Raw genomic sequence first — 18109 nt, 5'->3', positions numbered from 1 at the left:
GTTTGGACTTTTTCCTTGTTGCTGTTGTTTTATTTTTTTTGTCTTTTTTACCTCTTGGTTTGTGCCGTTTCTATGGACAGCTCTAAAGTAGGCAAGTGCAGGATAGCTTGTCGTAGCTGCTTGTTGAGGAGGGAGAAAACCAAACAAAACACACACACACACACACACACACACACACACACACACACACACACACACACACACAAAGTTCCAATTTCCACTCTTTGAAAATGCACTGAGCACCCACATTCGACAGGAATGTTGTTGTTTTTCCTCCATTTTTGTTTTTGGTTGTTATCCTCCATGCTTGGTTGGAAACTATAGCCGCAGACACATTTTGTTTTGCTTTAAAAGCTCGGTGGTGGTAGATCTGATCTGCTTCCTTGTTGGTTTGTTTCACAATAGCACCAATGCGAGTGTCCGAGCTTCTGCAGTGTCAAGCAGAGGATACGAAAAACAATAAGACGGAGGTTAAATTCAGGGATGGAGGGACGTTTGTCATGGTCAAGCTGTGTTGATATGGCAAAGTTCATCCACAGTCTTGATCATAGTCCAGATTACATTATAGCCCGTTTTTCCAGGGCCGACACCAGAACGTTAAGAAGGGATACACACACACACACACACGCGCCCACACACACACACACACACACACACACACACACACATACACCAAAGGAGACAGCACCCAACAGAAACTCTGAATTATTTCTATATGAATTTAAGTGCATTTTGGATTAAATTAGGGGTTGTGTAGCCTTAAGAAATTCAAACAATTGACAGTTTGAGTAAAGGAAACAATTATTTCAACTGTGTGGGTTTAAAATTGAAGATGTTCATTTTTCATATCAGCCAAGTCTGATCTCCCTTTAAAAGAAGATTAAAACCAATAGGCAGTTTCACATCACTGTGTTTGGGTCCCTGGTGTCGGTGTTGGTTCGGGGCAGCTCAAAGTCCAGAAATGAGAAAAAGCTCTCGGTGGAGGTCCTCCCACAGTGGATTCAGCAGCGCAGGAGGAGGGTGGGGTGGGGGTGGGGGGGGGTAACTTAAGGAGCTGCTGAGAGGCAGGAGCGACAGGGACGCCATTAGCTGGGGGGCGTGGCTGTCGTCTTAGGGTGGAGGCATGGCTGGATGGACGACCAGATTGGAGGGCAGGCGGGTTTGGCGGGGAGGTGGTGGTGGCGGTAGTGGTGCGGGGCTCTAGGAGGAGAAGGCAAGTTTGACACTGCAGGAGGAGTAGCCCTCGTCGCTGGCCATGCTCTGCAAGCTGCTGTGGTCGTCCAGGTCGCTGGTGCTGGCTGTGCTCACACTGTCCAGCTCTCCATGGGAGAACTCCGTGCTTTCCACGTCCACCTCGATCTCTTCTGTAGCCGAGGACAGAGAGACGAACGGAGAGAGGGCGGAGGGAGAGAGAAGAGAAGAAATGTCTTTAGTAAAAAGTGACAGGATGACAGCGTTCTTTTAAGGATAAGGCTGGAAATATGCTTGATTTTTGCAGCGCTCAATGAAAATAAACTTAAAATGGTGCTAAAAAATGAGTTTCACTTGGTTGAACCAGGATTGTACCGTGTTGTAATGACAAAAAAGTAATAATAGCTTAATTTGGAAGTTTGTTACTCCAACTCATCAAAGTTAACCGAAAAACCTTCCAGGAAGAATTTGCATTTTAAACCTCTATCCAGGAAATAAGTGTTGATTATTTTCACCTGACTTCACACACGGTCCCAGAGGAGCTCTGGCCGGTACAACCTCATCGTGGTAAAATTAGCCAGAGAGCAGCTGGAGGGTTTGATGGCCTTGTAGTCGCCAAATTAAAATCCTGTTTAAAAGCTGCGGCCTCACTCACCTTGGTCAGAGTCAGAGCGGTCGGAGCAGAGGGTGGAGCCCACACTGTCCATGCGTATCCTCTCCCCCTCCCCTGGGCTGCTCTGGGCTGCAGCACCGCTGCCTCCCCGCAGCAGCTCCAGCTGGCGCTGGAGGTGCCTCTGCTCCCGCTCCAGAGACTCCAGCTGGTACTGGCTCTTCCTGTCTGTCTCTTCAAGTTTCTGGTCAGGAGGAGAAAGGGGAGAAAAAGAAAAGGTTAATTATGTGTACAAGGGACCAAGGCGAGATGAGAATGTTTAGATAAAGTGCTTAAGAGGACAGGATAGCCAGATAAAAACACGCTGAGAAAAAAGGTGAGACACAAGAATAGTAGATGGCTGCAGAGATCAATTGAGACAACTTAAGCGACAGTGCTGAGATACAGAAGAAATACATGTTAGTTTGTAAAGAAACTCCTCTCTGAAAGTCTTTCAGAATACAATCAGCACAAAACAAACAGCACCTGTATTAGCATTCAGATTCTAAACTCGTCGCGTCCCTTGGACTTTCCTCCTGCCAGCTCTGAAACCCCAAAATGATTTCCCTCACCTGCCTTGTTTACACCGTGACGCCTGCTTTACCCGCTGCCTCTGTTTATGCCTTGCGCCATGACAATATCAGCGCAGGCCGTGGCAGGGACTGATACAGCCGTGTGGTGTCTCTAACCTTGTAGTCTTCTGTCACGGTCGCCGACAGTGATGAGCGTGACTCCCAGCGACGGACCAAAACAATGGGCCATCAATAAGAGATGGAGAGTCTTAAGTTGACAGCAGCAGAAGTGCAGAGTGATTACGTCAGCGGTGGGGGGGAGGCACGACAACAATACCGGCTTTATGCTTCTCCGCTACGTGAATGCATGCTACCGCAGGCTTTTCCCATGCACACTGCTCAATCTCTGCCTGTCACATGCCTGTTTTTTAAGTGGATGGGAAAGCATGAAGCAGGATGTCTTAACGTGTTATATGCTCTGGCAGGTAAATTATCACCAGTGACCACATGAGTACTGGTTAAAATTTGGCTCAGGTTTGTTTGCATGAGCCAATTTTAATGCTGCAGGAAATGCATTTTATTTAAACACCCACAGCATGTTATGTCGAAGCATTTGGATGGACTTATTCATGGCTGTACTTAAGGTCTTCTGGCATTGGATATAATCTATTCACAATACTGATATGCTTATAAACTAAAAAGGTTCAAACAAGTGTTCCATTCAAAGCATTAATATAACAGAAACCTCTATTTACAATGCAAAGATAAAGTGGAGCAGGGTTTCCTACACATTCATATATTTGTAGTGGCCTGCAACGATTAAAATGTCTGTTGCCATTAATAGAATTTTTATTTTTGGAGCCCATTGTTCATTAGGAGCACTGTGGAAATATATATACCATTTGGTTATTGATTCACTACACTCTCAGAGCAGAGAGTGTACCCTGGGCAGAGATGGAGCAGCAGAACGCCAGGCACAGAGAAAGTGAATCTTAACGCGCTGGATCTAAATGCCTGCAGTCACTCACAGCAGTAGCGAAGCTGCAAAAATGTCAGACTTAAGAGAGGGGATGCAGAATGATAAAAAGACACACAGACACACACACACACACACACACACACACACACACACGAAAACAAAAACAGAAAGCTTGCTGACCCTGCTATCCACTGGCTCAGACTCCTCTATGTTTAAGACCATGTGCAGACAACTCATGCTGTGAATTTAGCATCGACCCGCTTGAAGGGTCATATGACGAAAAAAATGAAAATTGCAATAAAAATGCACACCGCTGTCAACAACAAAATGTAATCAGGTTCACCTCAAAAACATTTGTGCTTTGGCATCCCTGCCTCTGCAGCAACATGAATAAATTGCGTATTAAAAGTGATCCCAGCAGGGGGTAGTTGAATCTGGCAGCAAAGGTCAAAACAAATAAAATCCAAGCAGGGATTTATTTTTTTATGGAAGTGCATGTTTGTGCATTTGTATCAGCGTATCCATCTGAAAACTTGTCATTTTGTCATTTGAGCAATACTTTGTGTGTGTGTTATAATTAGATTTTTATTTACTGGGTTTCAAATATATTTTAGATGCCACCATTGATCTATATTGCATGCTTAAATGCTTTGCTTTCTTCTTTCGCTGTGTGGTTCATGTTTGTGTGTCTTTAGCTTTGTGTGGGATAATTATCCTATACCTTTATGTGTGCTTTGGCTTTGTTGAGCAGGCCCAGGGTGGTGTGGCGGTTGCAGTCGGGTCCCAGGGGTATGAGGGCCTTCAACCTCTCGAGACACAGCCGCAGGTGAGCTCGTCTACGGGGTTAAGACAGAAATGGAAAAAGAAACAGAATGATTAGAGAAATGACAATGTACAGTAGGAAAGTCTTGACAGTAAAATGTAAAACACATACAGTATGTGTAAAAATAATTTCATGTTGGTGGTTAAATGTCTGGCTTAATAGCACCTGGGAATTGCATTCATATATTAACCCTTTGAAACCTACAGCAACAACACTTTTCCCGTGCTGCTATCAGAAGCTTTTTACAAGTATTTAAACCGTTGAACCCCGACAGAATTGGTATGATTCAAAAACAAGTGGAAATATGCAATAAGCAACTTGGTAAAAATTGCAAGAAAATGGTAGATTTAGAAAATGATTTTTAATGAGAAAGCTAGGGAATTTTTTTGGGAGAAAAAACAAAAAAAGCTAGTGGAAAAAAATATTTATAATTATAATAATTCCATATTTAAAATTATGTTACATAATTAGTATTGTTTTTTTGACACTATTGCCAAGTATTGCCCTGTTCTTGTGTTTTTAACTATTATTTTTTTCTTTTTTTGTTTATTATTTATTTATACATTCATTAATTTAAAAAAAAAATCTGGGTAATTTCTTCTTTCGTTGCTCAGTGCCTTCTCTCCATGTTTTTGAAAGAAATCGGGCCAATTTGCTCAGGTTTCAAAGGGTTAAAGGTCAGAAGGTTCTAAAAGGGAAAGTTCATACTTAAACACTGTTTAAACCAGCTCTTATACTGTAGTATATTATATTTTCTCACGCACTGATGACTATTTACACAACTTAACAAAACAACTCATTCACAGTTGTAGAATACAGATTCTGAGCATCCGAGGGTGGATTTACTTTTAAAAGGTCTGCACCTCAGCACCTAAATGTTAGCCGCATTCTGTCACCTTGGGATGCCGGCTCATTAAGACACATTGTATTCTTTGTGAGAAACCAACAGCTGCAGACCTGGCTCGTGTATTATAAATCCCCAGCTTATCGTTCAACAACACTGCAGGTTACATATGATTCACGTCCCACGTAAGCCTCGAGACAATACATTATCCTCTGCTGGTATTTTTTGCACCCAGCTTTAGTTACCCTTTTCAACTACAGTACAAACAAGTTTTATCTGGGGGGGAGGGAGGAAAGGTGTAATGGCATTTCCTGGACCGTGCTTGGCTGGTACGCTCCATCATCCTGACAGTCCCTTAGTCTGAGACTGCAGACAGGCCAGGGGTACTATCTATCCTGCTAATGGCTCCGAGTTGAGAGGTAAAGAGTGATAATTGTGGCTATAACACAATCAGTGCTCCATTAGCAGGAGCTGCCCTTTCAGCCAGCCTGAAGGGAAAAGTGGAGAGGTATTAAGAGTCAGTGGACTCAGCGGAGCCACCCAGGACCTCAGGAGGAGCTATCTCTGGAGGGAGGGAGCCCAAAGGAGACAAGCCCAGGGGACCAGAGCAGGAATTCACTACACTGATTACACCAGGGCATGACTGCTCTCTGTTACGCTCTGCTGCTTTAAGACTGGTGGAGATATGTGAGCACTGGCTCGAGTATATCTGTCTGTGTGCATGTCAGCGCGTGTGTGTGTGTGTGTGTGTGTGTGTGAGAGAGAGAGGAGGGGCGGTTCAGCTATGCATGGATGGTGTTGCCGATAAGAACACGAGAGAAGAGTGAGCCCTTACACCAGTGCAGTATGCGTGAGTGTGTGGTGCTTAAACTACGTGATCAAGACAAGCGCTGCATGTCTGGGGAGATAAAGAGGAGGTGCCCTGATTCTGTCTGTAGGGCTAAAAGTTGATGATGTCACAGGTACACACACATTTTCAACCCGGGGAGTTTGTAATGATGAGTCCGGCTCAGGTCATCTGTCTGTGTAATCACTTCTGTTCACAAGAGGAAGCAGAGTGCACCTTTGCTCTTTATCTGTGAAATGTCTGTGTTTGCCTCATCTGAACCCCGACACACACACACCCACACACACACACACACACACACACACACACACACACACACACACACATACACACACTGATATCAGCTGGCAATTAATCACTTTCTGATCTTTCACAGCAGCCTGAGGGGAATACAGGCAGCTCCACCTGGAGACGTCTAGGACACGCTACTGAGAGGACAACATGGCAGACTGTCTGTCTCAGTCATTCCACTTCTGATCGTTTTATCCAAAACTGCAATTATGATCATTACTTGATCATAAGTAAACCAGGCATTAAGTGCATTTTGCTAACCATCTTCAAATTAAGTAGGCCATGTACATGGAATGTTTCAACACTGCTGATAGGCCACTAAATTATTTATTGTGCAGCTGGAGCTGAAGAGCTGACACAAATATAATTTCACGTTACGTGCAAGAACAAACAAGTACTCGCTCATGGGCATCCCATTTTTAATCCTTAAAAACATGTGTGCCACTTGTGCATGTGTGAGAATGTCTTGTACATTCTTAGTTTTTCCTTAGTCACAATCATTTTGGGAGAGGTCGATAAAGAAGGCTGCCAGGGCTGAACGGGACACATTGGTCCTGTATGTCTGTCCGGTCTGTCGGGTGTCAAGTTAACAAACTCCAGACACCGGAGACCACGATCTTCTCCTCCACTCCCATCCAGATTAAAACAACCATCTCAGCAGACAACCTCAGATAACCCTCACTTACAGCCACTCCTGTCCTTCTTCCACCCTCCCCCTCTCCCTGACCCCGATGAGTGTTCAGAGGAGGTGAAGGGGTACGCTGACCGCACAGGCTCCGCTGAGCCTCACCACATATCTAGCCTTGGCTCTGACCGAAATATCCCATTATGGTTCTTAGCGCTAAGACTTCGATTAGTGAGTGCGGTGTGAGGCGTCACTGGTCGGGCTGCTGAATCACCACTTTTTGCCGAGTCAGTGTCAAACCACACACACCCTTTCACACCCGTATGATGATGAGGAGGAGGAGGCAGAGGAGGAGTCTGCCACGCTGTCGTCCCTCTCAGCACTTTGAGTCCTGGTTTCACAGCTACCTTCTGCATCATGTGGCCTCCTCTCGCAGCGACACATGCTACCGGGTTGGCGGCTCACTATGCCTCTTGTCGATAGGCAGACATGTGAGACGTCTGTGTGACATTTGTCCTAATCTCTGGGTGCATAACGTGCTCTGCTGTGATAACAACAGGAGCCCCAGAAAACGCGCAAGAGTGACTGACGGAGGAACAGAGTGTGACTGTGAGAGAGGAGAGAGTGTGAACTAATGTGTAAGTCACGGCCCTCACATCGAGCTGCCTCGTAATGGGAAGTCAAACAACTGGAACTCTTATTCTCAGCTGTCGAGTATTTCAGAAATCACTCTGGGAGAAAAAAAGATTATGTCCTCAGAGCTGCAGGCAACATAAGATAATGGCATAGACTGGTTTGTCATGCTAGTCTGCACCACCAGCACTATCTCTTACTGTCTCACTCAGGGGTTAAGGGTCATGAGCTACTAGCCACTGGTGCTGCCCCCAAGACAGGTCCCTAATCCCTGAAAAGGCTTGTTTATCATGTCAACCCACAGCCAAAGAGCTTAAACCATTTGCAGCTTACGATATGAGTGGCGGCTTGTGACCATAAATACCTGCGTGCTGCAGCCAGAATCTCTCTTTGCCTGTGCCCTCTTGTAGCCACATAACACTGCGACAGAGCCTACTGTTACCCGAGTTCTTAGAAAAGGCCGGTGCTAGTTACATAAACAGCTATGGATTTACTGTGCAGCCACATAACTCCACGTCCTCAGCTGCTGAAGCTAAGGATTGGTCAAGTAAACATGGTTTAAAGGATGTGACATCACAGGACAGCAGGCAGTGTCAGTAGGTTGTTGTTAATGTGGCTGATGTGACCTCGCTTTCATCAGGGGTTAAACGTCTCTACTGAGGGTAGTACTCACAGCAGGTAGGGCTGCACAGTTTATCATTTTTTACAATTGGCATTGTGATGTTAACTTTACGCAATAAATATATCGCCAAAGTATGCTAAATTGTACTCAGGGATTCTCTGAGTTACTTTAAAGAATGTATGAGTAGAGAACTGCACTTCAAAATGTATCTTGTTTTTGCAAGCATATTTATATAGCACATTTCATACCCAAAGGGGCTTAGAAATAGTAATTTCAATTCAATTTCAATATGATCTATTATGTTTAACACCACAAACCACAATTAAACTTGGATGGCTTTACAACATTACTCTGTCCTTGAAACCTCACAGTGGATACTTCTTTTTTTTCAGTTCAACATGCATTTGTTGTAGTATTGTAGCAGTATACTGAAGGCAGCAGATTGGCAGAACAGAGTGAACTTTAATAGAAGTTTATGTATTGCACGTAATATTGTTATCACAGTATTCAACAAGGTCATCGAATATCACATATTTTCCTGATATCATTCAGGCCTGCTTGCAATAGCATGTTAAGGAGCCAAAAGCAGACCTAAAGGTATTAATAGCTGTCTAGAGTCTATGAGTTCTGGACTGTTGGTTGAACAAAAGATGAAATCTGAAGATGTCACTTCATCAAAATTGTCAGAAAAAATTGTGATAACCATTTTTCAATTTATTTCAAAATGCTAAAAAAAGTGGATGGGAATTGTTAGTTGTAGCCCTACTGTTACTGTTTATTGAATATGTTTAGCTCAGTTAAAAAAAAACTTTTTTAAAAAAGTCATAAATGTAATGATTATAAAATGTCAGTTCACATACAAAGATACTTAAAAAAAAAAAAAAAAAACGACATATCTTTGAGTACTGAAAGTAATCAACCAAAGCAAAACGATAAAAGTAAAAATCAAACTATAACTGTAATACATGTTAGGATTTATACGCTGTTGCTCTGCTTCTTTGCATTTCCAGTGTCTAATGAATGGCACAGCGAGCTGTAGGGTGCCTGAACAGGGAACTCTTCATCTGTGGTGGATTACATAACACGTGGCCAGTTGCTACCAGGACCTGTGCTCCAAACTGTCACGCACAGCAGGGATATCAAATCCCTCGCTGACAATAAGACAACACAGACAGAGAGGCCTGGTTTTGCCTCGTATTCAGTGGTGGGAGATTTCTGAGTATGCAAGCAATATAATAGCATGTTTTACTTTGTTTTTGTTTGGTGTGTTTTCTTTTTTTGTTGCCTTGCGGGTATACCTGAACTAGCAGCTGCTTTTGAAATCCCACGCCCTCTCTGGTAGTGAGGCAGTGAGCTTCTGTGGACTCGAGTCTCCATGCAGATCGATTCATAATGTAACTGGCTATTCAAAGGAAACCACATCTAAAGCTGATCTCCCACGACTTCGCGGGAGTTACCTGGAACACACAGCGTAAATGTTTGCAGCTTGTAACAACGTTTATAAAAGAGCTGCAGAGATGGAGAGCTTTTAGTTTTCACTTGTTATTGAACATAGTCAGTTGTTTTCATATGTCTCCTACAAAAAGTCTAAATAAATGGTGGCTTGGCTCAGAAATGACCCTCAAACATTATAAAACCATTTTTGAAATAAGGGCGAAACATTCATTTCAACAGCCACATTGCAAGTATTATTAATCATTCACTAAAATAAGAACAGTCCAAGGCAAAAGATGTCTTTTAAAAATAAAGATGCCGACTCCACTCAAAAATAGGAGAGTTAAAGTGTGCAAAATCCTAAAGGCATGACCTGGAGCCAGCCTTCCCTTTCCTCCTGAGACAATGGGACGCTTCCACTCTACCAGTGTGTGTGTGTGTGTGCATGTGTGTCTCTTTCATGCTTGTGTGTGTGTTCCTGTGGCTTGTGTTCTTGATGGGCCCCAGATGGGTACGCAGGCAGGCAGCTCTGCCTTTTGGCTTTGACATGTGAGCGAGCAGCCAGCCGGCCCCGGGTCACTGCACCACACCTTTCCTCTTCATCCACCCTCTCCTCTCATCCCGGGCTCCCCGTGAATCACGTGTAGCAGGACCTGCCCTTTTCTCCCAGATCTGACTCTGTTCAGTCCTCTTTCCTTGCTTCACTTCAGTTAAATTCAAATGCCTCATTTGTAAGGTTAAATAACACTGCAAAACATTTCTATTCAAACAGATCTGTCGTCATCTCTGTACCGCTCTTCCTCTCACTGTGTGCTGCTTCACTCGTTCTTGAAATGCGTCAAACTGCCTCCGATGTGATTGAAGCAGAGTCCTTTTAAAGAAGCACTTTGAAGCTCTCCCTGCTGGTATGGGAGAGCTGCCCACCACAGCTCTTACAGAACCTACGCACATCATATGTACATCTCTCTCTCTTTCGTCAGTACAGCCAACAACAGCTCTGCTGCACTCAACCTCCCCTCGTCCTTGTATCATCTCATGCACACAAACGGAGTACATGTGCCTTTGGATGGGCACTGAAGGGCACACACACACAACTCTGTGCACATGCATACACACACATTTTGATATCTGATATTGCTGCAGTCAAAAGCTGGTGTCAGACAAACAGCCCTTTAAATTTCTGTCAGTGTGACATGAAGCAAGTGTAATATCAGCAACAGGCTGCAATTCTCTCATGACGATAAGGGCAATCAGTGCAGTGGTGTCCTGAAAATATTCAAATGATTCAGGAGGGATAATGCAAAACAGAGGAACCAAAATACCAAAACACAGACGGTCTTGTCTTTTACAGTGTTAAAGGAACACTTCACCCACAGAATTACTAAATTACTCAAATTACTATATTAATTACTCAGCCAATTTTAATTCATGAAGAAAACGTTGTTTTTCTCGCATACTAAACAGTCCACAAAGTATTCAAAACGGATATCGAAACATCCATTTACAAACTCTCACACAACTTGTGCAGTATTATCCTAGTCTCATTTATCCAGTTCTGTGCTCAGTACTTCCAAAACACATGCATTTTTTGTTAAAAACTTACTATTTAAAACACTTCTGCATAAACAGTCTCGTGCATGGATAAGTAGCATCTCTGGGTAAGCACATGTGTTTGAACTCTGCTCAAAAGACTAAGCAAAGCTCAAACACATGCACTTACCCAGGCACACTTTTTTTTTTTCACCGTTGAGGCACGAGAGAAAAACAAAGTTTTCCTTAGAAATTCAAGGTAAGGTTAGTAATCTAAATACCAATTATCATTTAGTGAGTGAAGTGGTCCTTTAAGCTGAGTACTAGGCCTATTTAACCACAGGACAAAGCTCAGAAATGTATTTTTCTGAAACTCAGGAACTTCACCTGTATCACAACTGCAGGAGCCTCATTCCATTTAACCAACAGCCCATACTTGTTGTATGAGAAAATGTTATCAGCAGCCCCAAAATGGGCTGTAAAACAAAAGCCCCACTCTGCCTCAACTAGTGCACTTTATTGTTTAATTCACTCAGTCTCAAAGCAAGCACATATGGTCTCTGTATCAATATCAGGACTCAGGATGGGAATCATTTTCTGTTATATTGACACTAGATTTAGCAGACTTTCCAAAAATGTGACAATCTAAGATTAAAAAAGTGGAAAAGTCTTCCTCCCACCAAGCTGTATGTTTTTCTTTCCATTATCGGCAATTTTCCAATTGGCACATGAATATACATAAGGACCTTAAAGTCCCAGAGTTAGTTCCTAGAACAATTTTGTTTTTGAAGTCTACATTTCACGATACTATCAACATCTAATCTTCCAGTATTTTCACGCTGCTTTTAATGGGGCACACATCAACTAAATTTTCCTTTTGTTGTGCAGAGATGTTATTTTCAAGATAATTCTTCTGACTAAAATACGCATTTTACTTGCTTCCTGTCACTTTGAAGACAGGACTTGATGGCTATCTATACAATTTGGGAGCCATCCAGACAATTACTGTCTTTTCTCTGCTGCTTACACAAACTCAAAGCCCCACTTGATTATTTTCTCTGTCTGCTTAACAGAAATCTGTCCAAATCTGATCCCTGGCATTTCCTGTGGGTATTGAGAGGAGAAGGGGCTGAGCAGAAAAAAAGCAAAATGCATATTCATGTGAGTGTTCTTTATGTGTGAATAAAATAAATGGTAATAATCGAGCACCTGGGCCTGAAGAGTGACACGGACAGAATGGTATTTTTTCCCCTTCTTTTCATAAACCAAAGGCAGCTGAAAACAGCACTGACAAAGCAACCAGTTTCTGCTTATTTTTCATTCAAAGTCCTCTGAAACCTGCAGCGTTAGTCGAGCGCGAGCGATGAAGAGAAAAAAAAAAGGCTGCCCTAGATTCCAAACTTGTGAATACATAAATAATGGATAACTTCTCAGGCCATCCAAGATGTCTGACATAATTACTGGACGTGCTCTTAAAAGGGGAGGGTCAGATTTCCAGCCCAGATACCAGTCAATACACTTCTCTATGACAAATCCCACACTCTCTCAAACCCATTTAACACACACACACACACACACACACACACGATTTGACCTACTTATAATACGTGCAGAGGGGGAGGAAATTTGACCCTTCACCCAGTTATTACACTAATTACACATCACCAATGACCGTCTCAGCAGTAAATCTCCCCAATTGACATGCGAAAGGAAATTAAGACATCATTGCAGGGGCCATCTTAGGGGGAAAAAATAAAAACTTGACTTTGGGAGGGAGTTCTATTGTTCCTTCTCTGCCTGACTCTTTCGAGTGTCGGGGCTCATTTAAAGTCGCAGTAAATCATGATTCACAGCAATGTCAAAGATTATTGGAGTGATTAGAGTATTTTGTAATGCAAAGCCTCATTTAAAGTCGACTAAGCCATGTCCGCTGAGCACGACATCAAATCATCGGCAAATTATCTCACTGTGCAGTGGAAAGCAATTAAATCAAACTGGGAATGTGGGCACAGATGTTTTCTCCTTTCTCTGCTTTGAGCATTATTTTCCAAAACATTCCAAATCCATTATTTTATGGTTAAAAATAGCAAGCGTGAGATGCAGGTTTGCTTAGATGTTTCAGACCAGTTGCTAAGGCGAATCACATGTAAGGCTCCCTCTTTCAGATCATGCATAGTAAAACAACATGTGAACATGTGGCACAGTGATCTATATGCTGCAGATGGTAACATGCAATATACATGGAGAGGAGCTCAACCACATGGCAGTATATACATTTGTTTCCCATGATGCTTTGCTGTGACTATAGGAATCTCTGACATGCAACCAAACTGTCGAGGACAGATGATCACGGCTAAAAAAAAAGAAAAAAAGAAAAAGTCACGCTCCTGATGGCTTGGTGGATTAATGGAATTTAACCAATTTCATTTTGGCCTCTTGTATCAACACCTGGACCATTTTCAGCTAATTTTGGTTTCCTGGCAGTCTAATACAAAGCAATAACATACTTGAATTTGCTTAATTTATAGTGAAATGAAGTGTAATTATTTGATCAGGAGAATAAACCTGAAATGTGCACTACCAACCATCCTCGACACACTGTAGCCCACACACATAAAGCATTATAGTGTGACAAAAAAAACCACACACAAACTAGAGGACACACAACGATTCTTTGTGTTTGCTCACCACCTTTGTGTACTGGATCGCTGAGTTCACACAAAGAGCAGGGTTGTATTTTCTGCTAAAGATGCCTCTTCTAGGATTCTCTGTTTTTTATGCCCCCTATGGAGGGGTGGGGGTAGGGGGTGTCATTCTCCCTCTCTCACATGACTGCGGTTGCAGCCAAGGTCACATGTTCACCCATACAGACAGTGGCACCTGACTGAATAGGGTTTTTTTAATAGGGGAAACTACCACTCACTAGGTTGACTGCTGGAACAGTCATCACAGAGCCAACAGCCTGGCTGCAAAACTGGCGCCCGACATATGTGCTTAAGCCAACTACAGCTTTATTATCTGAGCTATAAATGGCACATTCAGGAAATGACAAATGCAGATGGAGACAAGTTTATATGTTGAACCGGCGTGGATTAGGATGGTGAAATTATTATTCTAGTTTTCTCTTCATGCTGGAAACTTAGTGTGGATGATTTATGATTTCACAGATGGTTCTGGCATTAGCCCATGGATGGCACGTGATGTGTAACTCACATTTTAGAGTCATTATTGCCCACTGGACAATGGATTGGACTGCGACACACACTGTTAGTGGGAATTAGGGCTGGGCAATTAATCAAATTTAATTTTTAATGACGATTTTATATTTAAAGTTTTAAAAAAATCCACTGTTAAAAAGATACGTTTTTTAAGGTTCAATAAGTGCATGACGTTTTAAATGTTTTCAATTATAGTAATAAAGCATTTCTCCAACAAAAAAACCTTCTGTTTTCATTCCTTTGAGGATCATTGCAACTGATAATAACACTGTATAGAGTCATACTACAAAACTGCAAGATTTTTTGAGATAGTTACCATACCCTGAAAATCTCATACTGTTGCAACCCTGTTTCAAAGTCAATGGTTAAATAATTGTGATCGCAAAAGTGACCAAAATAATGATTGTTATTTTTACCATAATCGAGCAGCCCTAGTGGGACCTTAAGACAAACCTATGGGACTTCAGATGACATCCTAATACTAAGCTAACACTTCAGCTGTATATACTAGCTGGTGTGGTGAAAGTTTGCCCTAAAGCAACTATAGGCTTTCTTTTCTTTCTGACTGACTGATGCTTCCCTCATCTCCTTTACAAAACACGGACAGATGGGATGGATGCAGAGAGTCAGAGCGAGATAGAGAGGGTGAGATATATACAGAGTGGGGGAGGAAGGGAGAGTGTTCTGTCTGTGTAATCTGCCCAGAAACTAGCCATGGGCACAAACGAGAGCCAGTCTGTCAAGAGTTCCACTAGGTTTACCAATGGTAAACGATAAAAATCCGCTCTATCGTTTCAAGTTCTGTCTCAGATTTTTTACATCGATGTTACGTCTGGACAAATACCATGAAATACTAGGAAACATATGAAAGACGCACATGCTTAGTGTTGAGCACATTCATCTGAAGAGCCATGAGTGCGTATATTTTATGCACGGGTGACAGCAGTGGAAATTTAACCCCTAACCCTAAAAGATTAAGAACTAGGCGTTAACCATGGAGCTACAAAGGTCACAGGACTCATGAATTGGGTCAACAGTATATCCTTTGTTTTGAGTGACAGCAGTTAAGCGCTTATGAGGCTACTTGATCAAGATGTTTATCTTCACGTCTTTCGCCTGACAGTGAACATAAAATGAACAAGGACACAGAACTTTGCGTCTATTGATAGAAACATACTATAACAACAGCAGCTCAGATAAAATGCTCTCGTTCGAGTGCTGCCTTCCTTGCGGGGTATGATATCCAGTGGCCCACGCCCTAACGCTCCAATCATCCACTGAGGGTATTACTACACTGTCCACAATGACAGCTGATTGTTAAGTTTGACAAACAGGGCTGAGGAATGAGGGGAATGCTCATCTGCCTCCCACACACAGCAACCGCGTTCTTGTCTAAGGAATTAAACAACTATTAACAAGTCTTGGGATTCCACGGGAAGCACGCTGTATGGTGACCCATATTCTGGTTAGATGGCGGGGAAAGAAAAAGAAATGCAGAGGGGGTGAAAATGCATTGCTGCATGTGGGTGGGTGGGAAAAGGGACTTTGATATTTCTGAGCATTCAGGCAATTGTGACCTCAATCCCAAAAACGAGATTCAGTGTGTGTGGAGGAGCAACAGAACGAGTATTTCAGATTGGCAGTAAAGCTCACTGTAAAAACGTATAAGGATTCAGGGCTGAACCCACACTGGAAACTGCGGGGCAATAAAATGCAAATGGGACTTCAGAAATCAATTTGAACTTGCAGGAACCCACCCCACTCCTGCTCAACCAATCCCAAGGCCACAAGTGGTAAATAAAGCAAAACGCAGATGATTACTAGGCAGACCAATGCCGTTTTCACACTAAACTCGCTGAAGCCACTCCGAGCCACAAACAGCATCCGCCATGCATAGCAACAGAGCAGAGGAGGGATGGAGGACAGATTGGGATAAAGTGGAAACAGGGGAGACGGAGATGAAGCTAAGGACAGATTGAAAGGAAAAGGGGATGAAAGAATAGTGCAGAAAATTTGCTCTCTTCGAGCAGCAGACATAAACACGTGCTCACACACGTACACACACGCACGTGCATCGGTCGGAGTGGTGGTGGTGGGGGGGTGTGCTCACTGTGCGGTGGGGCCAAGAGACTCTGGGGCTGAAGCCCATCACTAACACACGGATTAGTTCACACGTGCACACTGCCTTTTAATCTGCTCCACTGACAAAGGTTAGAAGAGAGAGAGGGGGAAAAAAGAAGGCGTGAGACAAAGAGATGGAGTTGACGGAAGAGATGGCCATAGAAACAGAGCGAGAGAGGAGGAGGGAGATGGAATTAGTGGGACAGAGGGGATAAGAGATAGAGGAGGGGACATGCCTTTAGGTGCACTGTACAAGAAGCACACCACCTTTAAGTAATGTCATGTAATCAATACACTTGTCTTTAGCGAATGCCCTAAATCCCTTTAAAACACACACATATGGATCTTGTGACCGGACTTTGGAGGGGTAAGGGCAGGGGCTTTGGATTAAAACTCCAATATGGCCTGGCTCCTAAAATGGGCCTGGTGTAAAGCCAGGGAGATCCAGCCAGATGTTGGCTCCAGGGGGGAGGGAGGGGAGGGGGTGGTGGGTGGTTGTGTGTGGGGAGGGAGTTGCTCTGTCAGTCCACATCCTCTTTACAACTGCTGGTGTGTTTTAATACAACCAACAGAATACAGTCTAAATATTCTATCTCAACCTTTTTATGTGCAAATACGCAGATCCAAAAATACAGAGGCACGCACTTTCTCACTCATCTCGGTTAAACTCACTAACTTGTCTAGCAAACACACTTTACAAAGTTGGCATAGTTGTTAGTTTTCGACACAGAAATAGAATAGAATAGAACAGATTAGAACAGAGTAGAAAGCCTTTCTAGTCATTGTACAAGTATAATGAAATTCATTCATGTTTTAGTGCAACTTCTAAAAGAGTGCAAATATTAAAAATATAAAAATGACACGAACTGGGGTAGAAAAGAAAAAATGAGGGGGGTTATGTCATATTTATGAATTTGTTTGAATTTAGCATTCTGATGGCAAATGATGACATTCAGCGTACATGCTGATGATGAGAGGATGTGAGGTAGATGATCCGAGAGTCAGGGGTGGGGACTTCTCTCACTGCTTCTTCATCATAAGCTCTCATTGGTGAAAAGCCAACCTCTATGATTGGTCAGAAGGCAGTGGTGTTTCCCCCTTTTTCCCCAGCTGTACGGCTAAAAATAGAAGCCATACTCAGATTTAGACTAATTGAGTCTGTCTTGTGTCTTTAGCAAGCATCCTATTTTTTCCCTTTTTCTATCTCAGTCTCACTCTCTCTTTACGGTACAAATTAAGTTAGCTGCTTACTTGACCTGCTGCTCCAGGAAGGAGGAAGGAAAACAGGAGTGTTTCTTCCAGGAACAGCATGTAACCGCAGTCTCATCCATTTGGCCAAAAGTGGGCTTATCAACAAGCCCGACACAATGCCGTTAATGGAACAGGTTGAACAGCACACTATGTGGGAGGAACTGAACACTTTGCAGAATACCGCAGTACAGCCTGAACATACAGTCCTCTATTTCAAGTTGATTAATTTGAACACCTACAAACGAATCCCTGCAAAATGTTCCCATTTCTGTTGTACAAAAATTAAAACAAGCCTGGACAGCCAGGGTTGAAGCTCTGCTGACTAAGCCCGTATGCTCAACCGGCCTTGTTGCGTTTGGTTACACTGTCTTTCCACAGAATCCTGTGCGGATGCACTTTTGCAGGATAAGGGCACAACAAGAAGGCGCCAAGATAACACACGAGTCAAGCGTCACAAGAGCGAGACATGACTGGATTGATGGGTGAGGCTTCAAGTGCCAACATCCCATCCCCTGTGAGGGGCCTTCTTTACACCTGTC

At 43.1% G+C, this 18109-nt stretch overlaps 1 protein-coding gene across 2 annotated transcripts in view; it reads right to left on the bottom strand.

Moving 5' to 3' along the window:
- Positions 1 to 649: 649 nt before the first annotated feature.
- mxi1 (max interactor 1, dimerization protein) overlaps positions 650 to 18109 on the bottom strand; it is a 32058-nt gene continuing 14598 nt past the window's right edge. For both annotated transcript variants that reach the window (XM_042485364.1, XM_042485365.1), the window contains exons 4-6: positions 4053 to 4167; positions 1847 to 2045; positions 650 to 1364 (exon numbers count right to left, since the gene is read on the bottom strand). In XM_042485364.1, coding sequence (XP_042341298.1) covers positions 1201 to 1364; positions 1847 to 2045; positions 4053 to 4167 — 478 coding nt within the window. In that variant the 3' untranslated portion in view covers positions 650 to 1200. The remainder of the gene's footprint in view (positions 1365 to 1846; positions 2046 to 4052; positions 4168 to 18109) is intronic.

This window comes from Plectropomus leopardus, chromosome 4 (assembly GCF_008729295.1).
Source record: "Plectropomus leopardus isolate mb chromosome 4, YSFRI_Pleo_2.0, whole genome shotgun sequence".
Lineage (NCBI taxonomy): Eukaryota > Metazoa > Chordata > Actinopteri > Perciformes > Serranidae > Plectropomus > Plectropomus leopardus.
This window is presented reverse-complemented; position numbering and strand designations above follow the sequence as displayed.